Below are 25,497 nucleotides of genomic sequence, written 5' to 3'. Positions count from 1 at the left end.
GTTCACCTGCAGCCGGATTGTAGGAACCTGCAGGTAAATGACTTATTTTAAAAACAAACATGCGGCTCTGAGAAGACCACAGCTTTGGTCCTGCAGATGATGGTCCAGCCTCAGTCGAGTCAGTGATGACTGGAGATGTTCTGCTCACTAAATCATCTGTTTCACCTAATGTGAATAAACACAAGAGTCAAAGCAGAAATTTGAAAGAAAGAATCAGACTCCTGATGTCCTGCAGAAACCCCTCCAGGCCCAAATGTGCCTTTTTATTCAGTTCAATGTTACTTGTACAGCCCAAAATCACAACAACAGCCGTCTCAATGGGCTTTGTACCAATAATTGTAAAGAAAACACAAAAAGGATCATGAATACATAGAATTCATAGAATTCAATAGGAACATTCCAAACTGTACTAACTAAACGGACTAAACTGGCATCCCTGCCTTAGACCCTCCTTCTCTGTAAGGAAAAACTCCTAAAAAAACAGAGTCCGGAAAAAAAAAGGAAACCTCAGGGGTGTCCACATGAAGTGGGATCCTCCCCCAGGATGGACAGGCGATTTACCAGAACTCTTAAAAGAATTAGCTCATCTCTAACTTTATAACACACACATATCACACACTGATAAGGAAGCAGAAAGGTTTTCTTTTCTGGATTCTTGAAAGTGTTCAACCTTTAGTTGCAGTAAGATGCTGACAGAGACACTGAATTTCTTCAGCGGGTTTGCTTACAGACAGATGATCAGGTTATGGTTGAGCTTTTACTTCACCTGCGTTGCAGGTAGAAACTCTTACTCTCAACACTCCAATCCTGCTCCTTTCTACCAACAAGGAGGAGATGCAGGTGAGCATGTGGACAGAGCTGAAAGCTTGTGGCTGTACCTCTGTCTGAAACACATTAAAGCTCCCTCTGAAGAGCACGGAGTGCACGCTCTCAGGGTAAGGGAGTGCAGAGAGCTGCAGAGGTCTGCAGGCCCAGGCCTCTAAGCTCATCTTCATTAGATCATTCTGAGCTTAGAAATCCCCCCGAAACACAATCAACGGATTATTCTGACAGAAAGCTCTAACCATCTTATCGTGACAGTGAGCAAACTGAGTGGAAATCATTTCCTTTGAGGATCAGCTGTGTCCTGCTTAAATCTCATGGATCTGTTCCCCCAGGCTCAACTTTTTCCATGATGTTCCTGATTTCCGGGTCCTAGCATGTGGAGGGGACGGCACGGTGGGCTGGATACTGGACTGCATAGGTACTCTGATTACTCTGATTACCTCAGCTGTCAGGGTCTGCTGTGATCATGACAGAAAGAGTTAGAGCTTCCTCCACTTGACTTCCCTCCGCTTTCGATGTGTTCTGGGGGAAACATTCACCAAATCTCCCATCTGACTTCCCCCATGGTAGCTCGGCTGCTCAGCCAGAGGTACCAGAGCCTCACGGAGCAAAACTGTTCTAATCATTTGACTGTGCCCCCCTCTGCAGAAAAGGCCAACTTCAGCAAACATCCCCCGGTGGCCATCCTCCCTCTGGGCACAGGGAACGACTTGGCACGCTGCTTACGCTGGGGAGGAGGTGAGCGCCACCTCCACGCATGTTCTGTTAGCGTGATCACAGGGAAGGGTTCATTCCAGCGGCAGCAGGAGAGGCACTGGGGTACCCCCACCCTTAGATCTTCAACCCCCCCCCCAGCACAGAACGCCTCAGTCTTTAGTTTATAAAAAGTTTCAAATGAAACTATCTTGTCTGTGTCAAAATGTTTACTTGGTTCCAGAAATCCTGTTCTGAACTTTAGTTCATGTGATTGAAACCTTTTTTGGCTTTGGAACAGAGAATAGAAGTCATTTGAAAGTGTAATGTTCTTTGACTGATTAACAGAAGAGAAGATTCAGTCTTTTAATCTGTTTTATCTTTTAGAATTTAAGTTGACCAAACACAATTGGGTTGTTTTAACATGCATAAATACATAGAAACAACATGATTTATTACTGATTTTGAGTTTTTTTACACTTTATTTGACCTTAACATTATTTAGTCTTGTTCTGTAGCCCGTCTACTTGTACACTTAGCACAGGATTTCTATTGCTTAGAATTAATAACAGACAATATTTATAACATTTTTGACCTGCGCTATTTCAACAATAAATGATCCCTTATGAGCTTAGAGATTGAGCGGTTAGCTTCTTGCACTCGTTGAGAGCATGTGTTGTCACGTAGAGAAGCTTGTTTCTGAGCTTGTGTTGTTGTTTACAGTGCGTTAAGCTGTCCCTATTGTCCTAACGGTTCGGTTTAACGGGACTGTGAATGTTGAACAGAAGCTAGCAAATGTTCTGAAGCTCAGTGGTCCAAAGACTGTTTGGAAAAATTTTCTGGAGGATTTAAATGCAGGTTTGAACACTTCAAAGAGGTTTACACACAAACACAACTGTCCTTACAGGTGGATGCGGGCTGTCTGCAGGGGAATATGGTCAAACCTGTACAGGACAGAGGTTGTGAATGGCGTATACTTGCATAGGCTTTTCCTACCTTACTCAAAGGCCCATGGTACCTTACAGTCACAGTCCCATTCATACACCGATGGATGCTCCACTGCAGAACACTGGGGCCAACCTGTAACCACCACGAGCAACTTGGGGTTCAGTGCCGAAGGACAATTCTATACAAATGAGAAGCCAGGGTGGAAATCGAACCTGCGATTTTCTGATCAGAGGTTGACCGCTCTACCTCCTACCCCAGCTGGCCATAGACCATTCGTTGAACCCTTAGAGAGAAAATATTCATGCCTGCTTGTTTCTACAGGCATGCTGCGGGTGACGGGTCACAGCGAACACTTGTAATAACGTTAGTGTAAGTAAAGGGGAACATAGGTGAGACGCAGGCGTGTGGTACATATTTTTTATTTTTGAAGCGCCCAAACCCTGCAGACTGCACAGAGCCTGGTGCTGTTCATGTAAAAAGTGCGGGCTCCTTTCATGCAGTCTGACTGGTAGAAATTAGGAAGTCAGGGTTTAGTTTGTGTGGAAATCCTACAGGCGTCCTATAGACACCTACACATCACGTGCACATACCGTGCACCAGCAGTTTAACGCGATCAGTAAGGAGCCAGTACTCACACCTTACTAATGACTAGAGTATGGCGTTAGGACTCCATGCATCACCCTCATGTCATAAGTGCGTGAAACTTCCATCAGCCTCACGAATACTTCAACATACACTTAGCACACGCTAATGGTACAGTCCACTTCATGACGTCCCTTCAGGTGGTCCTACGAGCTTCAAGGGAACAGTAAGGGACACCTGTGCCCCCTAAGATGCAGCCGCTCCTCTACGACCCTTCATAGACTTGGACAACCCAAAACTCCCCCCACCCCACCCCGTACAGGTGCATGTGACTCAGGCTAAAAACTCCCAGGAGTCAAAATTTGTTTTGCTGTCCTCTTTCTTGTTTGCATGATCCATGCTCATGGATCTGGTTGGTTTTGCAGGTTATGAGGGCGGCAGCCTACTAAAGGTTCTGCGGGACATCGAGCACAGCGAAGAGGTGGTCCTGGACCGCTGGCACATTGACATTGTCCCCTGTGACCAGGAGGAGAATGGTGACCCCGTCCCCAACAGCATCGTTAACAACTATTTCTCCATCGGAGTGGTGAGAACATCCCTGACAGAACTCATGGTCTTCATAACTGAGCCCCCACCTTCCATTCCCAAAGCTGATGCAAACTAGAAAGCACCAGAGCCGTCACCACATGCCCTTTGACCTACATTCATTCTATATATATGCAAGATATGCAGAATCGGCTGGAATTACGTTAATTGCATAAATAGTTGAAGAGTTAATGCAGTCAAAAGAATGTTTAAAGCAGCAGAAAAACATCTTTTCAGCTTGATGTACAAAACTTTTTAAAGTTTTCTTTATTTTCCATTAGTGTCAACCACGTTTTAATTTAATTTAAATTTAACATTTTGGTTTAATCAAAGCTCAGATTTCAGCATCGTTAGAGGCTTGTTTTTCTGTGGCAAGAAGGAGAAGCAAACTTCACTTGTTGATTGTTCAGAATCCACTGGGGGGTGTCAGAGATCATCAGGCTCCTGAACACTCCAGATCCACTTTGACGTAACTGATCTCCAAAAGCAGCACACCCTGTAGGTTACAGAAAGGACACTACAGATCTGAGAAGTCACTAGACTTGAAGGGATCTGGGGCCTCATTTATAAACGTTGCGTACGCACAAAAGAAGGCGTACGCCACTCTCTACGTAATAATTGAGATTTATAAAAAGCAAACTTGAGGGGAAAATGTGCGGTCCTTCACGCTCTGACCCAGGCGTACGCACAAAAACGGGTGAAATGAGAAACGGCGACACCGTCGGCAGATGGAAGAAACACCTGAAAGTGGAAATGAAAATGGCCTTCTAGTCCAGGGTGAGGTGGAGATGATCATGAACTCAGACAAGCTACCCCCCACCCACACCCCCAAGAATGCTTCTGCAGTGGAAATGCAGCTGAATGTTACAGAAGGAGGAGGTGACTTGTGAGACACAAGGACCTGGAAATGAACAGTTCTTTGTGTCATTAGAGGAGAAATCGTTCAACTGAGACACACTAGTTGCTGCCATATAATGATGAAGATGACAGGGATCTGGTCTCTGTGGACACAATTAACAGATTCATTTATGAGCTTCTGGCTCCTATGGGCGATTTGTTTCTTTAATGGAGGGAAGACAAAGCTGTCAGGTGACAGTTGCTTAGCAACCTTTTTATACTATTCTGATGGAGATGCTTTATGAGGGCCTCGGGGGTATTTATGGAGAGGTGACAAACAAAGTCTTCCAGGCATTACAGAGCTGCTCTGAGGTTTGACATGCAGTCACTTCAGCATCTCCACAACGAGACATCCGAGTCAGCGTGTTCGCATGAGGAGGACGGAAAGAAATAATGCAGCACTGAAGCATACTGCATAATTACATGGGTGAGAGGTTGGGGCGTGGTCTGTAAAGTGCAGGTGAATCTAAGCCTATGCGTGAAGGGTGGTTGATGAAGAACAGAACACCACTGAGCCAACAAAGGAGCATGGAACCATCCCCATCCAACTCTAACTGCAGCTTATCTAACTCGTATTACAGCACGACAGCATGATACATGAATAAAAGTTAATAAAGATCAGAATATGGGGGCAGTCAAGTTAAAGAACATCAAACTGTAAAAATGTAGAAAGTATAGACCATCTGATCAAGCCTGTCACTATAACACAGTCACCCAGTAATTATGAAATAGACCCTTCTTAGCTTATTTCTCAATTTGTCAACAGTACCACAGTTGTTATTCATGAATGTATATCATAATCCCAGAATGATATACCTGTGGCAGGAGTCAGAGGAGTAAAACCAAGCTGTATTCCAACCAAGAAAGAAATCCGGAACAAGTCCCGGTGAAAATCGGAGCCTGAAGAAGCACGAAAATGTGATGAAACAAGGCGAAAATATTAGAGTTTATTTAGAATAAGTCTGACGTTTTTACAGATCAATGTACTGTTACATTTAATCAAACCAACAGTCAAACTGAAAACCTGTTTTCATCTGGACTAAGTTTTATCTTGACTCTCATTACACGTGTTTTGTATGTAACCGGTTCATTCGTTCACACTGATCCCAATGCCTCCCTGTGGTGATGCTAATGTGATGCTGAACCGGCTGAACCAGCGTCAGGAGACCGCTTTGCTGTTCAGGTTGAGAAAGGAATCATTGTAGTCTCTGATCTCATAGAGGTCAACATTTGAAAACAGAACACTCCAAACTTAAACTGGACTAGCAGTTTTTATGTGATTCCTGTATCTGTGCTCACAGCCCTTCCTCACAGCTGAGCCTCCGTGACAGATGGCAGAGAGCTGGCGACACCTGAGCAAACCTGACTGACTCACCAGCCATGTCACTGTTTGTAAGACTTTAGATTGGATTTATACACCATACAAGGCCCGTGCTTCCTGTCATCCTGTCACAAACCCTGCTGCAACCGCTTCGGTTGCTGTGGAGACGGGAGGCTGGCAAGGCCGACTCTGAACACTACTGCAGTCATAAATCCTTTCTCTAGCAGGAGTCACCAAGAACCTTTCAGAAAAACTCTTTTAAAAGCCTTATTTTAAAAATGATGCTTTTGGATTACCTCGTTCAGTAAAGAGGACTGTAATGTTAATGTACAGCCTGGATTCTGACATCATGATCGTTTTTACAAGCTACAATGCTCTGATGCTGTGTTTCAGGTCATTACAGTTTAACAATACTTAACTTGATGTTACTGAGGTTTAAAGTGACTTGTGGTCAAACTGCACCTGAATTCCTGACAAAGCTATTTTTGACCTTCATGAAATTAAAAATCCAATTTCATAGAGATCCCTGTTGAGACAAGAAACAATTTCCCTGACAGGTTTTGGTCCTGGTATCATTTGATCAACATTTGATATATTTTCTGTATTCCTGCAGGGTCAGGTCAATGATCCAACAGTAATGTTCTATCAGACAAATCGTTGCTGAGTGCATTTGACTCTGTAAGACCCTGAAGTAAAGGGATAGTCGAGTGTAAAAGAATGGGCTTAAATAAGCTTTGGCTTCGGCCTATCCCCTTTTCAAACATGTATTTTTTTTTACTTTAGTCCTACAGGGACTCTTTTGTTTATTACTTATTCATTTATTTATTATTTTGTATTGTTGTACATGATTAGGGAGCCAGTTTAGCTCGTGCTGGTTTGCGGCGCTTCCGTCCGTGAAACCAGGGTTCAAATCCGGGTTGCTCCCTATTCCCTTCTCTGCTTCTGTGCCGGTACCAAGCCCGGATAAAATTGAGAGGGTTGCGTCAGGAAGAGCATCCGGCGTAAAACATTGCCAAGTTAACCATGTGACTCATCCTCGAATGAGAGGTTGTTTCGCTGTGGCGACCCCTGATGGGAAAAGCCAAAAGTTGGTTTGTCTGCTGAGATTGCTCTTTTCCATGCATGCCAACGTTTAAGTAAACCCTGAGCTTGTAGAGAAAGTCCAGAACACGGCTCAGTGGACTCTGGCACCGGCATGAAACCACAACACCAAGGGACGACTCTTATTCATACATACATCAAACCTGTATTTTATCCTTTGAGAACCACCACTGTGGTGGCTATAGCTAGAGTTTCTAGTAACCCTAGCAACCAAGCTGTCAGACATGTGACAAGCCACACAAAAAGTGGTTTAAAACCCCATCATGAGAAGGACACGTCAAGATCTCATTACGTTGCCCAGATTAGCATCACCAAAGCCCAACTCTTGAGCCAGACCTGGGGTTGGAGGTACCCTAGGGGCACCATCACGCCTTTTTCATGATTGAATTTTGTAAATAAATCTGTTGATGGCTAAAAAGCAACGTCTGACATTATTGGTTCAACTTCCTCTAGTTTTTATTTATTGTGGCTTTTGTCAGATTCAAGTTATTTATTTGTCCATTGTGAGTTTTTCTTTCATCAACCGAAGGATTCTAACAGTTCTGTCCACATGTGTATTTGCTGTTCCTAGCACTGTGTTCTTTTCTGGACTGAGAGGTCTGAGGTCTTTCCAGGTATCTGTTGTAGCCACTCCTCCAGCTTGGGGGTTACTGCCCCGAGTGCTCCAATTACCACTGGCACCACTGTCACCTTCACTTTCCAGGCTTTCTCCAGTTCTTCTCTGAGTCCCTGGTATTTCTCCAGTTTCTCATGTTCCTTCTTCCTGATGTTCCCATCGCTTGGCACTGCCACATCCACCACAACGGCTTTCCTCTGTTCTTTATCCACCACTACAATGTCTGGTTGGTTCTCCATTACCATCCTATCTGGATCTGGATCAGGATCTTTGCCCTCTCATTCTCTACCACCTTCTGAGGTGTTTCCCATTTTGACCTTGGGGTTTCCAGTTCATATTCTGCACAGATGTCCCTGTATATTATTCCAGCCACTTGATTGTGGCGCTCCATGTATGCTTTCCCTGCCAGCATCTTACACCCTGCAGTTATGTGCTGGATTGTTTCAGGCGCCTCTTTGCACAGCCTACACCTTGGGTCTTGTCTGGTGTGGTAGATCTACACCTTGGGTCTTGTCTGGTGTGGTAGATCTGAGCCTCTATTGCTCTGGTGCTCAGGGCTTGTTCCTGAGCTGTCAGGATGAGCGCTTCGGTGCTGTCCTGTAGGCCAGCCCTTTCTAGCCATTGGTAGGACTTCTTGATATCAGCCACTTCAGTTATGGTCCGGTGGTACATCCCATGCAGGGGTTTGTCCTCCCATGAGGATCTGTCGGCCAGCACTGTATCCTCTGCTCTCCATTGCCTGAGACATTCACTGAGCACACTGTCAGTTGGGGCCTTCAGCTTGATGTATTCATGCATCTTGGATGTTTCATTAGTCCTCATTCTACTTCCCTGTAGCTGGCGTACAGTCTTGGGGTGCTGGATTTGGGATGGAACCTTACAAAGAGACATGGAGAGGCAAGTTCAGCCTGGAAAGAATTTGATGGGAGAAATGTGAGAGATAGATGCTAGACTGTGTAAGCAGCTATTAAAGATGCTGTCTCGTGTTTCCACAAGGAAACTCACCTTAGTGAAGCGCACATCAGATTTGACCCATCATGCTCTGAATGGTGCTCTGAATAATTCGCAAATAGGCAATATTTTTGGTCAGTATTGGTCAGGGATTAGTGGTCAGTACCAGCATCATTTGAAGACTATGTGCTGCTATCATGGACTTTAGACCTGTCCATCCATGGTATTGTTCCCTCCAGACAACTCTGCAGCCCTTCATAGATCAGATGAAAGTAAAATAGATTTTATCCAAACAAATAGGAAAATCTAAACACTGCAAGTGAATGTTGACAAGACCTTACGAAGACAAAGGTGCTATACACACAAATAGGCTGTGAAGAACAGTTGAGCCAAGAGCTTTAGCATCTTTAGCATCCGACCACCGTGCAGCTGTGTAAAACAGAAAAAAATGTTACATTCCTAACACGTGACATAAATTCTACGTTTGGAAGAGGTCAAACTTCACCACGGGCCACATTTTACTCCGGACTTTGGACCGGAGTATAATTATTGTTAAGGTTGATATGATCACATAGGGGTCAGCCAAACATAGAACTTTATACTATACATAACTTTATACTATACATATTTCAAGACATGTAAATCTGAAGACTCCTGTCTTTACAGCACTCTATTGCATGTTTCTTTTGTGAGTCAATGCGTTGGAACATTTTCTCCTCTGCCTTTAAGAGCAGCCAGCTGTCACTCAGCATGACCATTCATTACTGAGGTAACCTGGCCTGAACCTGGCAGACGCTAACTTCCTGTCACTGATACTTCCTCTGACCTTCAGGCTGTGCCAGCACCACTGTATCCAGCCACACACAAATAAACATGAGGAGACGCACATTTTCTGCTGCCCGAGGCTGGAAGGAGTGAAAATCACCGATTGTTGTATAGGATAGATAAGATAAGAAAAAGATACTTTATTGATCCCAGCTTGGGAAATTCAGTTGTTGCAGATTCGGCGTTGGGCTCAAGATACAAACATACACACAATAGACGACAACAGAGAACCAGAACAATCAATCGGAAAGAAACATCAGTGAATTAGAACAGTTGTATTGCGTGCCACATCAGGAGAGAGAAAATAGACGGACCATAAATGACTTTATGTATTGCACATGGATGACAAGTTCTAGAGTCCAATGGAGTGAGGTATGAAAGATCTCCTGAAGCGGTTTGTGTGACAGCGAAGCTGCCTTAACCTGTTGGAGAAGGAGCTCCGCTGACCATCCAGTACAGGATGGAGAGGATGCTCAGGAAAATCCATGATGGATATGAGCTCATTTAAAGTCCTCCTCTCCATCACAGATTCAAATGTGTCCATTTTACAACCGATTACAGAGCCAGCTCTACGGATCAGTTTGTTCAGTCTATTACTGTCCCTAGCCGATATGCTGCCCCCCCAGCAGACCACTGAGAAGAACAGAGTGCTGGCCACAACAGACTGGTAAAAGATTTCAAGCATCTTGCTGCAGACGTTGAAGGACCTTAGCCTCCTCAGGAAGTGGAGTCTGCTGCTGGCCTTCTTATACACAGCAGTGCTGTTGCTCTTCCAGCTCAGTCTGTGGTCGATGGGTACTCCCAAGTACTTGTACTCCTCTACCTCTTTGCCAAAGATGCTGAGAGGCTGGGAAGCTGGTGGTTTCTTCCTGAAGTCCATCACCATCCTTCTGGTCTTTTCCACATTCAGCAGCAGGTTGTTTTCTCCAGACCATCTCACAAATTTATCCACCAGTTCCCTGTACTCCTCCTCCCGCCCACCATTAATGCAGCCAACAACAGCAGAGTCATCAGAGAACTTCTGAAGATGGCAAGACTCTGAGTTGTACTGGAAGTCACTGGTGTACAAAGTGAACAGGAAGGGAGAGAGCACAGTTCCCTGTGGGGCCCCCACACTGCTTGTCACCACGTCAGACAGGACACCGCCCAGCCGGACAAACTGCGGCCTGTCTGACAAGTAATCAATGATCCAGGAGACCAAGGCGCCGTCCACACCCATCCGCTGCAGCTTCTCCAGTAACCAGGGCTGGATGGTGTTGAACGCACTCGAGAAATCGAAGAATGTGACTCTCAGTGTCCCCCCTCCATCCAGGTGAGAATGAGCACGTTGCAGCAGATAAATAACAGCATCCTCCACCCCCAGGCGTGGCTGGTATAGGCAAACTGAAGTGGGTCCAGAGATGGTTTCACCAGAGGTCTCAGGTGGGACAACAAAATCCTCTCCAGCACTTTAGCTGCACGGGACGTGAGGGCAACAGGACGGTAATCACTAGGTCCAGAGGGTTAAGTCTTCTTGGGAACAGGAACCAGACATGCGGTTTTCCAGGTGTCCGGGACCTTCATCAGACTGAGGCTCTGGTTAAAGAGGCGCTGGAAAAGAGTGGATAGCTGGGTGGCACAGGACTTCAGTATCCTGGGGCTGATGCCGTCTGGGCCAGGAGCCTTTCGTTGGTTAATTTTTTCCACCTGTCTCCTCACCTGGTCGGTTGTCACAGTCACGGGGGGGGGGCTGGGTATATTTTTATTCATGTTTTGATTGTTGTGATGAGGAGCAAAAGGACTCAAAACATATGCTTTATAGAATCTATGAGCAAACCTCTCCAGCAGAAGAAATCTTGGTCCACACCTCTGTGTAACTTTGCTTCTGTTCAGTTATAGTTTTGGTGGTTCGCAGATAGAGAATTCCACACAAACTGGTTTCATTTTCTTTTTTGCGTTAAACTTAGTTGCAGAATTTGGTTTATGGTTTTGGTTTATCAACATGTTAAGAACATGTTAAGAACACAGCAGTGACTTGTCTTCTAGCAGAAATCTTGATGTTGCTGTAATAGTAATAAATACAATAATGGATTGGATTTATCTGGTCTTTTCCAGATGCTCAGAGTTCTTCCAATATGTCCGTTATTCATTCATACTCGGGGATGGTAACTACTGATGTACCATAGCTGCCCTGGGGCAGACGGACGGGGGGTGGCTGCCAGTTCATGGCTATGGCCCCTCTGACCATCACCGGGCCATTCACACACAATCACACACCAGTGGAGACACACTGGAGGCAGGGAGGGGGAAGTGTTTTGCTCAAGGACACAACGACGGTTGACTTGGGGAAGCGGGGATCGAACCACCGCCCCGTCGATCATTGTCTGACCTGCTCAAACACCTGAGCCAGTGCCGCCCAAGAAAAAGATTACTGTCACAAACTTTCACAGTTTGAAAACACTTCAGAACCTACTGAAAAACACTAAATCAGAAACTAAATCAGACACCGTGAAAGCAGTCTATGGTCATGTCCAATCTGGTTCAGATTTCCTACAGATTAGACTAGATTAGATTAGACTAGATTAGAGTTTGAAGGCTCTCTGTGACGATCGGTTTAGTTTGAAGATGCCAATATAACAAATGTCAATATAACACAAAATATTAGGCTAATACTCTGCCGCTGTGTCTATCTCAGTATCGTGATATTAATCAGATAGCGTTGTTGTTGTTGTCGTCCCCGTCTTCCTTCTCACAGCCACCTCCACTAGAACAACCTGAACTACAAAACCCCAATATTTCTCCTCTGCAAGTGTAACCCGATCACTTCTGCGTTGTGTTTAGGAAGTCAAAAGATCTCGGGACACATCAGCACCCTTGGAGACCACCTCCGTTTATTGCGTATCTGGCAATATTCCTGGCAATATTCCAAAAAGAAAATAGAAATTACGGTGTTAGCATCCCGTATTAGCTCCTCTCCCGCTGGACAGTAAAACAAAAAGGGCCCGCTAACACATACCTGGCAATATTCCAAAAAGAAAATAGAAATTACGGTGTTAGCATCCCGTATTAGCTCCTACATGAGGGTGAGAGGTAGAGGGAGCACAGAACATGAACAGGAAATTCTTATTCTGAAATAAACAGTTAACATCTACAAAGGTTTTTATGTTTTTCACAACAGATTCCAAATAATAACAGTATATGGCACAATAATTAACATAAAATGAGGATTCATATGGCTAACATTACAGGACACCCACCTCTCCCGCTGGACAGTAAAACAAAAAGGAGAGAGGGAAAGAAAGCGCCAACCTTATAAAGAGAAAACCACGAAGAAGAACACATTAAGGAGGGGCTACAAAACCCAACACAGAATACAAGGGGGGAAAGAAACTTAGAGACAGTCAATATTTTGTGTAATTAAAATGAACAGATCACGTCCTGTTACACTCACCCCCTTAGAATTACACAAAATACAAATATATTTACAAAAGCATACGTGACTTTGGTCTGAGGAATCAATAAACTGAGCCAAACAAATCAGCAACATGCTACCTAATTAAAGGTTAGAGACCTGAGATGTGCTAGAGTCATAGCACTCCCAAAAATAAAAACTCCAGACATTATAAGGTGCCTTTTACACCTTAACGTTTAGCTACACAAATTACAGATTTCCAGGTTCCCTTACTAAAAAAGAAAAGCATCCAAGAAAAACAAATAAAAATACAAGGAATTCTGTCAAACACGAGTTTTTCATGCATTCAGAAAACCTATGCATGTAAAAAAACTGTATGTTTCATACGTCCAAAAGTATTTCTATCTGAGCCATAGAGTCAATAAGCCGGCAAACTGGTTCAATAACCCTCCCAAATCTAGTTGTCGGTTGCTCTACGATATGCGGCTCTGAAGGACATGAAATAGGGTGGACTGAATCATCACAAGATTGCACTCCAGGTGATGTGACATTGTCAGGCACAGATGTGGGGAATTGTCTGACCCACTCTGATGTACGGTCATCAGCAGACTCACTAGGCCAGGTCAGAGACTCAGCCAAAGAAGATTCAACTGTTCCAGCCTCCGCATCCACAACCGATAATGCTGCGCCCTCTTGAGCAGTGTTTGCAGTTTCACTGACAGAGCAGGATGCATTGTTATCTATATCAACCATCAATGGTAAGAAGTTGATGTCAAGAAGGAGATTCCGGTGCACCACTCGCTCATTTCCATGGGCATCCCTGATCCTGTAAATGTGAATTGCGGGTTTAGACGCTACAACTGTGTAGATGATGGGTTCCCATCTATCCGATAGTTTCCGTCTGCCTCTGGCATTTTTATTTGCAACCAGCACCCGATCACCTGGAGAAAGAGGCAGACCCTTCACTCTCTTGTTATATTGGTCAGACTGATGTTTTTGCTCCTTTGCAATATTGCGCTGTGCATGAAGCATCGCCGAACGCAGGTCGTCAACAAGTGTTTTGACATAAACATTGTAGTCACAAATGTTGTCGTCCTTTAGAACACTTTTAAACATGTGGTCGACTGGTAGCCTTGGGACTCTACCAAACATTAGATAGAAAGGAGCAAAACCTGTGGTCTCATGGCTGGTGCAGTTATAAACAAATGTCAGAGTCTGAATCATCTGTGGCCATTTTTGCTTTGATCTTGGAGGAAGAGACCTCAACATGCTCCCCAGAGTGCGATTGAATCTCTCTGTCGTCCCATTACCCATAGGGTGATAAGGTGAAGTGCGAGACTTAGAAACACCGCTCAACTGAAGGAGTTCTGTCATAAGTTCACTCTCAAAATTGGCCCCCTGATCTGAGTGAATACGTTCTGGAAAACCATAAATGCAAAAGAAGCAGTGCCACAACTTCTTGGCAACACACTTAGCAGTCTGATTTTGACATGGAAAAGCATGTGCAAGCTTTGTGAAATGATCGGTAATAACGAGAACATCCAGTGATTTATTGTTGTGGTCTTCTGCTGACCAGAAGTCAATGCACACAAGTTCTAGTGGAGCACTGGTCTTAATGCTCTCTAAAGGGGCTCTTACTGAAGGTTCTGGGGTCTTACTGAGGACACACCTGTGGCAGTTCCTGACATGCCCTCGCACATCCTTCTCCATGTCATGCCAGAAAAACCGCTGACGGGCAAGTGATAATGTTCGTGGCTGTCCTTGGTGACCTGCATCGTCATGAACACCGCGCAACACTGCAGCTATTAAAGAACCAGGGACGACAAACTGGAACCTCTTCTTTTTTGTTATTGCATCTTTTGTCACTCTGTAGAGAATACCATTTAGAAAGGCAAGTTTTTCCCATTGCTTGAGTAGTTTCAATGTTTGTCGGCTCTCATTACAACGTTCTCGCCTTGATGGGCGCTGCTTACGTTCAACATAGAAAGACACCCTTGAAACAACAGGATCCTGTTCTTGTCTAGAACGTAAGTCGGCAAGGTCAAAGACAGTGGAGATGTTCAGGTCTGTTTTTTCAAGTGTTGTCAAATGGTTAGCCAGATATGTTGCACGCTGCCTGGAAGCAGAATCCCAATCAATCAGAGAAGTCAAAACAGATGAAACGTCCTCTTGTGACATGGACATGTCGGCATTGTTGGCAACAGACAAACTGTCTAACAGCTGTGTTTGACAGGTTAAATGAAATGAGTCTTGCACTACATCACCATTCATTTCACAAACCTGTTCCAAAAGCTCAGAATATGGCTCTGCCAAAATGCGCTGTGCTAATGGGGTCACAAAGGGAGTTCTGCTCAAAGCATCTGCCACTACATTCTGTTTCCCAGGAATGTATTTGATGTCAAAAGAGTATGGGGCAAGTTTAGAGACCCAGCGCTGCTCACAAGCATCAAGTTTGGGCTTAGTGAGGATGTAAGTTAGTGGATTGTTATCAGTCCAAACTGTAAAGCTATGACCTTTTAGCCAGTGGGAAAACTTATCACACACTGCCCACTTCAATGCCAAAAACTCAAGTCTGTGTGCAGGATATTTGGTCTGACTGCGACTGAGGGACTTGCTGGCAAAGGCTACAGGCCTAGCTTTCAATTCACCAGGTGGAACTTGGGATAAAACAGCACCCAACCCATCCATAGATGCGTCAGTTGAGAGAATAAAGGGGGAGTCAAAATCCGGGTGGGACAACATCACACAGTTCAGTAGCGCAGTTTTAAGCCCCTCAAATGCTCTCTCACAAGCAGGTGTCCAATCTTGAGGGGTGAGTGTACGATAGGTTCCAGCTTTGCCACGCCCCTTTGCTTTTCTCTTTTGTCCTGCTGTCAAAGCATAAAGAGGTTTCGCAATACGTGAGCAACCAGGAATAAAGTGTTGGTAAAACAGTACCATCCCAAGAAATGATCTGATTTTCTGCTGAGATGGGGTGCAGCCATCAGGGTTCATGAGATCGTTCTTCACAAAGGCAGAAATAACCTTGACCTTTTCCTGGTCAACCGAGACTCCATCAGCATCTATTACATGTCCCAAAAATCTCACAGAGCTCCGAAGAAAGTGACATTTCTTCTGTGACAGTTTAAGATTATTAGCTCTCAGACGATTGAAAACAATCTGCAATCTCATCAAGGCTTCATCTTCTGTAGGTGCAAAAATCAGGAGATCATCCAAGTAACAGAGGAGCTTGGAGAAGTTCAGGTCACCAAAGATACTGAGCATCATCCTCATAAAAGAAGCAGGACTGTTGCATAGACCTTGTGGTAGGCGGTTGTATTCATAAAGACCAAGAGGGGTTGTAAAAGCAGTGTAGTGTCTGTCAGACTCATGAAGTGGAATGTTGTAAAATCCTGATGTCAGATCCATGGTGCTAAAAAGGATGTTACCACCAAGTGCAGCCAGGCAGTCAGCCTGATGAGGCAAGGGATGAGCATCCTTGACGGTCTTGGCATTCAGCCAACGAAAGTCAGTACATATCCTTAAATCACCTGACTTTTTCCAGACAATTACTAGAGGTGAAGCATACTCGCTGACTGACTTACTGATAATGCCCTTGATTTCCATGTCAGAAAGCACTTCACGCAGCTGCTGATAATGGGCTGGTGGTACGCGTCGATATGGGAGGCGGAATGGACGATCATCAGTGAGATGAATGCGGTGGACAAAATCCTTAGCCTCACCGCAGTCGAGTTTGTCTCTGGAAAATACATCTTGGTATGTCAACAGGAGATGTGCAAGTTTCCTCTTACATTCATCTGACACTTCACAGCTCTGGACATCGATGTCCCCCAAACCTCTTTCAGCAAGGAGCTTCACGGGGTCAAATGTTGGATCTGGTGTTACAGTGGGCACTCCTGAAAAGTCAGACACACTTTTGCACAAACCCTGATAGAAAGTCATATCTTCAACAGCTACGCAGGAAAATACATCAGCAATCTTGGTGTTTCGACGTAGTGTTATGGGTTTGAGTGTGGGATTGAGAACCTTCATTGGGATCCAGTGGTCACCCCACATGGGTGTCACAACTCGACCAACAAGGATGCTTTTTGGGGCTGAACGAGTTGAAGATGGTTCTACAATCACAGTGCACCCTGGTGACACTGGAGTAGAAGATGGCAGTTTCCCCCACACCACATATTCCTTCTGTGGCAGTAAAGTGACAGCTTGTCTCAACTTCACAGATCCAATCTTGTCTGGTTGCTCGGAGCCAGACCATCGTGAGGTGCAACTGAGAAGCTGGAGAAACTCATCGCATCCTGGGTCTGAAGTCCTTGATGATATCAGCTCCCAATATTTTGGGTCACACTTCATTTTCTGTATAACTGGACGGAGTACATTGGTACCAATGATCAGTTCATCCCTCTGTCCTGGCACCACAAAAGTTGGCACTTCAAATCGAAAACCATAGACTTCAAGATCCAAATTGTAGATGCATTTTGGGCGTGTTAGCAGGCCACCACAACCAACCATAACCACATTTTCGGGGACAGATTTGAGAGTAAGTACAACACCAAAAGACTGTAGTTTGCTTTCTGCCTCTTCACTTATTGTGCATGACATGCTCCCTGAATCAAGCATTCCTCTCAAAACGGCTCTGTTTCCAACAGACACGGGGGTGTAGAACAACTCACAGGCCTGATCTACTCGTTGTGATCCAACAAAAATCACAGTCTTCTTGTCTGACAATGACTCACAACAGTTCACATATACTGCGTAAGGGTCTACTGTATTTCTGAGGGTATTTCCCGTGTGACCCATGCTGCCCCTCTCTTCACATGGGCTTGCTAGTTTAAATCAGTGCTAGAAGAGGGAACTACTGTTGGTGGTTTCTGAGCCACCAATGTACAGTCACGTTTCACATGTCCTGAACCAAAGCAGTTGAGGCATAGTCTAAATAGTCTGCAATGAGCGTGGGTAGTGTGGTCTTTTGAACTACAGACCTTGCATGGGAAATGTTCAAATTTCTGCTGACCATGTGGACGGCCATTTTGCTGTTGTCTCCGACGATCAGTTGTAAGAGAAGAAGTACACAGTGACAGAACTTTATCAAACATGTTCACCATTTGTTGGGTGGCATGTTCAATTATGGGCTGTGAAGAAATGAATGTATTAGCAGCAGAATCAGCAGTCACCGTTGAGTGTTGAGGGGTTCGAACATCACCAACAGACTGATGTTGGCCATTGACATTGGTTGATTGTGAAACCTGCGAAGGATGACAGTGTTGATCTTTTGTAGGAAAAGCGACTGCATTAGAATCAAGCTGAGACTGACAGGTAAAACTCAGGGCATTCTGACTGGGAATGGTTTGACTCAAACCATGTTTTGACTGAGGGACTGAGCTTTTGATTTTGCCTAAATAGCTGTCCAATTTCTTCTGTACTTCAGCTGCTGTCCATTCGTGAGGGTCTTTTAACTGAAAAGACAGTGCAAGGCGGGCGTCAGGACAGTGGTTAATAAACATCATGACAACCTCAGCACTTGGGTTTTCCACAAGTCTGCCTCGCCTGCGAAGGCACTCAATGGCAACATCCATAGCTTTGTTAAGGCGGATCCAATAATCCATTGCGTCTTCACCAAGAAATGGCAATGTATTATAGAAGTCCTTCATTGGAAGATCAGAGAATGTTAGCTCACTGAAGTTGCGCTTCAAAATGTCAAAAACAACATCCATCAATTCAGCATCACTCAGTGTGGGATGGCAGCGCAGAGACACTTTCACTACATCCCTGGCCTTGCCCATCAGTCTGGACATCACTAAGTCAAATGCTTGTTGAGATCCACAATTCAGTCTGGACAAGTAACATCTCATCATATCTTCCCACTCATCAATAGAAAAGGTATCTGTTTGGTCACCCCTAAAATACGGTGGTGCTTTAGCTTCCGGCTGGATCACCACTCTTAACTGTTCATTGTGTTCTGAGGGTTGTCTCTCGGCGGGTTGTGATTGGACAGGTTTGTTGTGCTGCATCACACTGAGATTTGCTGTGATATTGTCCCCAATCTGTTTTGCCAAGTCGCTAATTACAGTGCTGAGCGTTTCAACTGTAATAACTTGGGTGGGACTAGGGGGGGCATTTGCAACAGGTGTGGAAGTTGCAGCAGGGATTAGAGGAGGAGAAATTTCTGACTGTTCTGTGACACAATGAAAGTTGCTGGGCCTCATAAATCTTCCCCTCCCAAATGAAAGCAAGGGCTGACCCCTCCCCAAACCAGAACAAATCTGATGACTGGTAAACTTTTGTTCAGACATATTTTCCGGTTTCAGGGTCCCACAAATATCAATCACCTCAACAGAAAGTATGCTGTGTTGGTGCAGCCACAGTACTTAAAAACAGAAAAAGAATGGGAGGAAAAAACTGTTTCTTATTAACTCATGAAAAAAAATCAGAAATGTTGATTGCCATGTAACAACATACTTGACAATAAGCAAGCCGACGCATGTAAAAAAACAAAAAACAAACAAACAAAAAAAAAAACACCTGTCAGTCAGAGCACAGGTAAAATTGCGCCCTTATTCAACGGGCTGTTGAAAAACCTGTAAGTCAATGTGCAGGGAACAGTTCAACCGTTACAAACTGCCGCTGTTAGCCGCCTGCGAGGTGGTCTGGATCATGCAGAGACGGTGATGGCGACAGAGATTGCTGATCCGCGATAGGACGGGTCTAACGGCACCAAGTGTAACCCGATCACTTCTGCGTTGTGTTTAGGAAGTCAAAAGATCTCGGGACACATCAGCACCCTTGGAGACCACCTCCGTTTATTGCGTATCTGGCAATATTCCAAAAAGAAAATAGAAATTACGGTGTTAGCATCCCGTATTAGCTCCTACATGAGGGTGAGAGGTAGAGGGAGCACAGAACATGAACAGGAAATTCTTATTCTGAAATAAACAGTTAACATCTACAAAGGTTTTTATGTTTTTCACAACCGATTCCAAATAATAACAGTATATGGCACAATAATTAACATAAAATGAGGATTCATATGGCTAACATTACAGGACACCCACCTCTCCCGCTGGACAGTAAAACAAAAAGGAGAGAGGGAAAGAAAGCGCCAACCTTATAAAGAGAAAACCACGAAGAAGAACACATTAAGGAGGGGCTACAAAACCCAACACAGAATACAAGGGGGGAAAGAAACTTAGAGACAGTCAATATTTTGTGTAATTAAAATGAACAGATCACGGCCTGTTACACAGGTACAGATGAAAGTCACCTGTTTTGGGTTTCTTCAGACTCCCTGCTGTGTTGGAGATATGACAGATGATGTAGTGACATAAAGTCATCCTTTTGTTATGGTTTTAGTTTCTATGCTTTTGTGTTTTTGTTCTATTTTGTTCCGTCATAGTTGGAGTTCACTTCCTGTTTTATTTTGTAGGTTTTCCTGTTGTGTTGTTGTTGTTTTGAGTTTTTCTTTTGGTCCCCATCTGCCCTCATTGTTTCCACCTGTGTCTCGTCAGTCTTGAATGTACTTAAGTCCTGTCATTCCCTTCCTCCTGTGCTGCTCCATAGTCGGTTCTGGAGTTCCAATGTTGTAGTAGTTCAAGTTTCAAGTTTGCCTGCATGCTGCAGAGGTATTTTATTTAGTTTTTTTTTAGTTATTAAAGATCCCTTTTTGTCTGGAAGCTCCTGCCCCCTCCTCCTCTCTGCGCCTGGGTGCTTCCTTCACCCCCCCCCCCCCCAACACTTTTATGTTCTGGGAGCTTTGCTTATGATTACCTGCTGTGCTGCTTTCGCTGCACAAAAACACAGCTGTGTTCCTTTGGCAGAACTAATGTTTCTGGAAGTGAGTGCAGTTAGTGGTCTACGATGTCTCTCATCACAGGTGAAGTTTCATGTTGTGGGCTAAGCTAAAGCAGCAGATGCAGCTCTAGCTTCTGACGTTAGCTGGTACTGTGAGATCTGCTTCTGCAGCTGAACCAGCTCCTGGTTCTGTGGGTGATGAGGACAGACATGTTGAACCGCAGCTGCCCATCTGTTTGCAGAGAAACACCTGCATGGAAGGGCGAGCTGCCAGCCAGCTGTCTGTTCCACCTGTCAACCTCTGCCAAGTTGACAACACAACGCTTCCAGAAAGCCCACAATGGTTGCGTTTCCATCATAAATATGCACAAAACTTTGTCCAATTTCTAGGCATGTTGAAAAAACACAATTTCACAATGACACAGTTTCTATTAATTCATAATTTTGTAGAAAAAAGCATAAACAAATTCTCACAATAAGTCGTTCAAAAACATGGTGATTGATGTGAACAATGATTGATTGACGGCAGATCCATTTACATTTCTGCCACGGGACTAGCTTCATCATCGTCTATCATAGGAGACGTCGGCGTCTTATAGAGCGGGGAGTTCCTTACATGAGGGGGGGCTACGAATTAAGCCTTTTTAGAAAATGGTGGTTGGGGATTTTCCAGAGGAACTGTGGATCCAACAATTCCACATGATCTGCAGGACACTGTGGGAACTCTGGTGGTGTTCGTTCTGCAGCGTCAGTACCAAGAATTTCATCGCCATCCAATTGTTGGTCATGTGACTCATTTCATTTGAAAGAAGTGCTTCCATTGCAGTTTTGGGAAATGTGTCAAATTCGATTAGCCTCAAAAATCACCTCCAAGAGCAAAAACCTTTTTTAAATAAATGTGTATTTTATTCTTATTTTCATGTTCCCTTTAGGCAAATTTATTAGCCCAAATCCAATTTGTGCCGTTTCATTTTCAACAGAAACGCAGCTACTGTTTTGCAGTGATCATTGATTGTGATGGAATTGATATGAAAGTAGTTAAAACTGGTGCTGTGTCTGAATTCCCTCCATCATCTCTAACTGCTAAAAAACTATCTAGTGGACTGAATAAAAGCAATCCGGACACCATGTCCACTATTCATTTCTTCTTTTCTAAATGGCACGTATGACATGACCGATTCTACAAAGGGAAAATCTAATCAATATGAACATTTTATGACACATGTTTATGAATCTACTGTGTTGGATTTATAAATACAGATAAAACCGCAGATGGTTTAGTAACCCTTGTGTTATCTTAGATGAGATGAGAGCTGGATGAGCTCGTGCTGGTTTGTGGCGCCTTCCGTCCGTGAAACATCTGGGCTGCTCCCTATTCCCTTCTCTGCTTCTGTGCTGGTCCCAAGCCCGGTTAAATTGAGAGGGTTGCGTCAGGAAGGGCATCCGGCGTAAAACCTTGCCAAGTTAACCATGTGACTCTTCCTCGTAGGAGAGGTTGTTTCGCTGTGGCGACCCCTGATGGGAGAAGCCGAAAGAGGACATGTTATCTTAGATGAGGGCCCCCCCCCTTCCATTGACGTGTTCCCCCTACCATGACAAAGGTGGATAAAGGTGGAAAGATTTCATGTAATCCATGGACACCAGTGAAGATCACAAATCATTGAAGAGAAAAGGTTCAGAGCACTGTCTAGTGGGTCTAGATGACCCCACTCCCAATGTTAAAGTGCCTGGGATAGAACAAGGGCTACAAAGAAAAGTTTACATACATTTGTTTTTACAGTTTTGTTCACTGTGGTCTATGTTCAAAAATCTAGTGAGCCTCGATGCACACTTTTTCGCAGAGCCTTGTGGGAAATTTCTAGGCCACTTTTGGAATTGTAGATTCGGACAGGCCCCGCCCTTTTTGTACTACATTTGAACCGTACCGTAATGATAAACAACCAGTAAACCTGTCTGCTCTATGCTGCATTATGGTCTTATCCCCCCCCACCTCCCACTATCACCCTCCCCTCTCTAACGTCCCTCTCTCTTCTTCCCCTCTTTCCTTTTCCGTCCGGTCCAACACCAAAGATTTTCAAACATGATTGAAATTAATAAAGTTTGGCCTCAATTCCAAAAGGGGTTTATTCAGACATACCTTTGGTTTGTCTGAAGATTAATAACCCCTCTTGTTAAAATAAAATATGTCCAACACAAGAGGCCCTCAGCTCTCATCTGTCTGCCCAGCTGTTGGACAGGACAAGTTAAAAAAATAAAATAAAAAGAAAAAAAAGAAAATGGCTGAACAACCTTTTGCCCTTGTGCTATCCAAGGCACGTTTACGTTGGGTCATCTAGACCCACTAGACAGTGCTCTGAACCTTTTTTCTTCAATGATTTGTGATCTTCACTGGTGTCCATGGATTACATGAAATCTTTCCACCTTTATCCACCTTTGTCATGGTAGGGAGAACACGTCAATGGAAGGGTGGGGTCATCTGGACCCCATAAGAGAGCACAAGGGATATAGTGAAGGAATTGGGGCACAGCCTGTGATCAGACCTGAGGACAGACCACACAGCAAAGGCTTCCCTGCTTTAGGCAACCTTCACTGTTGACTTGTGCTTTCCAACCAACTAAAGTGAATTGATTCATTTTTAATTATATAAAATCACTAAGGCACACTCAGTTTGGTTGTGTGAGACGACATTAACCCCTTCTGTGTTTGATCTTATGCAACTTATTTATCCCAGTAAAAACAACATGGCCTTGTTTCATAAGACACTGTCCCTTCCTCCGTCTAGCCCTTTTAAAAGCCGGACTGGTCTGGTTATCTTCACCATGACATCATCTGCCTCATGTGTCCTCCATCACAGTGACATGCTGGAGTTGCTCCCAACCCCACACAGGACTGGAGGCTACACTGACCATGAGACCCCTTTGACATTTAATCAATCCTGAACTGGTTTGCTGCGTGCAGCAGCCGTTTATCTGTGGACGGTCCAGCAGACGTGGCTCTGGCTAACCTCACACAGAGGTCAAATAAAGGCAGAACAGCTGATCACATGCTGGCATACGTGCACATTGTGTGTCTCTGAGTCCCACGGAGCTATATGTAGCCATGTGTGTTAGATGTCTCCCTGTTCAGACTCAGACTTTTCACAATGATCAGGTTGTGACAGTTCCTACCTAAAGGTGGCAGTATTCCCCCTTTTCACTGGTTTACCCTCCATTTGTAGATGAAAGAAGAAGGGCTTATGAAAAATAAGAAATTCTCTTGAGCTCAAGCTGAATTTTAAATCGGACTCAAGGGTTTAACTGGGGAGGTTTTGTGAATGAAACCTAAACTTAGGTTTAGGTTAAATTTAAACTCTTTTTTTTTGTTTCGCACAGATTTGAATATGTTTTCTTAGGGGACTGTTTCTGGGACCATCAGACTTTCAGGTGATAAATGATTCAGATGAAATCACTTTCATACTTTGACCTGGCAGACATGTTTGTAGGACAGCTGTTAGGGGTGGAGAGGTCACACTGAGGGTTAAACACATGAGGGCAGCGTGTGGTCTCAGCTCTCTGCCGTTCCAACCATGGACTGTACACACATGTAAAGACATGACGCTGTAAGGGTGACGCTGGGATCACATTTTCCTAATTCTAGATTAAAGTGCATTTTACTACCACTGCACACACTGTTACCAGGCAGACATTATGGGGCATTATGGGGCTGGTGGATTGGATCTGTTCCAGTCTGTCCATGCTACACAGCATTAGCTGCTGCGTGGAAGTGTGATGGGGTTTACTGATGTTGGCATGCAGCTGATGGTCTGTGTTCTGTGTGCAGGACGCCTCCATCGCCCACCGCTTCCATCTGATGCGGGAAAAGCACCCAGAAAAATTCAACAGCAGGTTAGTAGATTTTGTCTGTTGGTGGGAGCCCCACCCCAAACCTGCATAGGCCGTCTCCTCCAGAGATCAGTGACAGGGAAGCTGCTGCGGAGGGGGATCCGTGGGTCGGCAGCGTTGACCTGGCTTGTGCCCAAAGATGGCACACAGCTGTCCAGCTGCAGCTTTGAACACTGACACCCATATTGGCGGCTTGAATCTTTGGAAATCTGGGGCTTAAATACGGCCTTTGGGAGGGCAAATCCACACATCATCATTCAAATTGATTTAGGGAAAATGAAGCATAAAAAGCAGAGGATCGTCTGAAGTAAATTGAGAAATTTGTCGATTATTTCATAGAGAAGTGGTTTTTAGATGACAACGGCTGGACTGTCAGGTCTGGTCCTGGTCTTGTCCACCAGAACTCTAGTTTGGACTAACTTTGTTCCTCCTGAGAACCAGGGTCTCTGTTCACTTACAGATGAACTCTGGTGCAGTTCACTTCAGTAGGAATGCAGACAGTCATTCAACGGACCAATGAGTGGAGGAGAACCACAGCTTTATGAGTTCCAGGACCCGCCGCTTTTCATCTTCCTTTTTTCTAGGGGCTCAAGTTTGCAGTTGTTCAGACTGCAGGTTTTTTCCAGGTGCTTTGGTTGTCTCCTGATGTGAGTCTATGTGAAGATCAAACCAGATGAAGGGTCCACAGGACTGTCCTGCAGAGGAAGGTCCCTTCCGAACTGCACCTCATCTCAGAGTTTTCCTGTTTTTCTTAACAGCCGTCACAAACTCCAAGAGGCTCAGGGATCACCAAAAAGTTGAACATTTCTGGCTGAAGTTTGTGTCTCATATTAGCATCTGCAGTGACTCTTCAAAGACAAACGTAGAAACATCAGCTTGCCGGAGCCGTCACCTTCATCCAGTACAGAGAGCATTTTTGTGCTGATGTGAGCGTGGAGGTTCAACACCTCCTCCTGCTGAGCATCTCATTCAATTCAATTCAATTCAATTTTATTTGTATAGCCCAAAATCACAACAACAGTCGTCTCGATGGGCTTCGAAGTAAAACATGAAATCAAAAGGATCACGAATACAAAGAGTTCAATAGAAAAAT

General features: G+C 44.5%; 2 protein-coding genes and 2 long non-coding RNA genes across 10 annotated transcripts in view; 1 reads left to right on the top strand and 3 right to left on the bottom strand.

Annotated features, from left to right (window-relative positions):
- The window catches only part of dgkg (diacylglycerol kinase, gamma), a 208,322-nt gene that overhangs the window by 109,682 nt on the left and 73,143 nt on the right, over positions 1-25,497 (top strand). For all 6 annotated transcript variants that reach the window (XR_013652859.1, XM_078939829.1, XM_078939828.1 and 3 more), the window contains exons 17-20: positions 1,158-1,243; positions 1,474-1,563; positions 3,474-3,634; positions 24,343-24,407. Coding sequence is in view for 5 of the 6 variants with exons in the window: in XM_078939829.1 (XP_078795955.1) it covers positions 1,158-1,243; positions 1,474-1,563; positions 3,474-3,634; positions 24,343-24,407 (402 nt within the window). In the remaining variant the exon portion in view is untranslated. The remainder of the gene's footprint in view (positions 1-1,157; positions 1,244-1,473; positions 1,564-3,473; positions 3,635-24,342; positions 24,408-25,497) is intronic.
- LOC144988827 (uncharacterized) lies at positions 7,927-9,259 on the bottom strand. Of its 2 annotated transcripts, none has more exons than XR_013652861.1 (3): positions 8,884-9,259; positions 8,574-8,772; positions 7,927-8,476 (listed from the first exon to the last, which is right to left on the bottom strand). It is a non-coding gene; the product is annotated as an uncharacterized LOC144988827 (long non-coding RNA). The 2 variants fall into 2 exon arrangements; XR_013652862.1 differs by having other exon boundaries at positions 7,927-8,444.
- Positions 12,194-12,884, bottom strand: LOC144988828 (uncharacterized). Its single transcript, XR_013652863.1, has 2 exons — positions 12,340-12,884; positions 12,194-12,225 (listed from the first exon to the last, which is right to left on the bottom strand). It is a non-coding gene; the product is annotated as an uncharacterized LOC144988828 (long non-coding RNA).
- LOC144988823 (uncharacterized) lies at positions 12,927-20,659 on the bottom strand. The gene is made up of 2 exons (XM_078939831.1): positions 16,320-20,659; positions 12,927-13,676 (listed from the first exon to the last, which is right to left on the bottom strand). The coding sequence occupies exons 1-2, from the start codon at positions 17,533-17,535 to the stop codon at positions 13,117-13,119; spliced, it is 1,776 nt and encodes a 591-aa protein (XP_078795957.1). The 5' UTR covers positions 17,536-20,659; the 3' UTR covers positions 12,927-13,116.

The sequence above is a fragment of the Oryzias latipes genome, chromosome 21 (genome assembly GCF_053564925.1).
Source record: "Oryzias latipes strain Hd-rR chromosome 21, Olatipes_Hd-rR_3.1".
In the NCBI taxonomy this organism is placed as follows: domain Eukaryota; kingdom Metazoa; phylum Chordata; class Actinopteri; order Beloniformes; family Adrianichthyidae; genus Oryzias; species Oryzias latipes.
This window is presented reverse-complemented; position numbering and strand designations above follow the sequence as displayed.

Excerpts from the sequence above, each read along its gene's own strand:
- LOC144988823 (XM_078939831.1), bottom strand. The coding sequence starts at position 17,535 with ATGGGTCACACGGGAAATACCCTCAGAAATACAGTAGACCCTTACGCA. Across the intron at positions 13,677-16,319 it reads GGAAATCAAGGGCATTATCA|GTGATCGGGTGCTGGTTGCA; the intron begins GTAAGTCAGTCA and ends CTCTTTCTCCAG.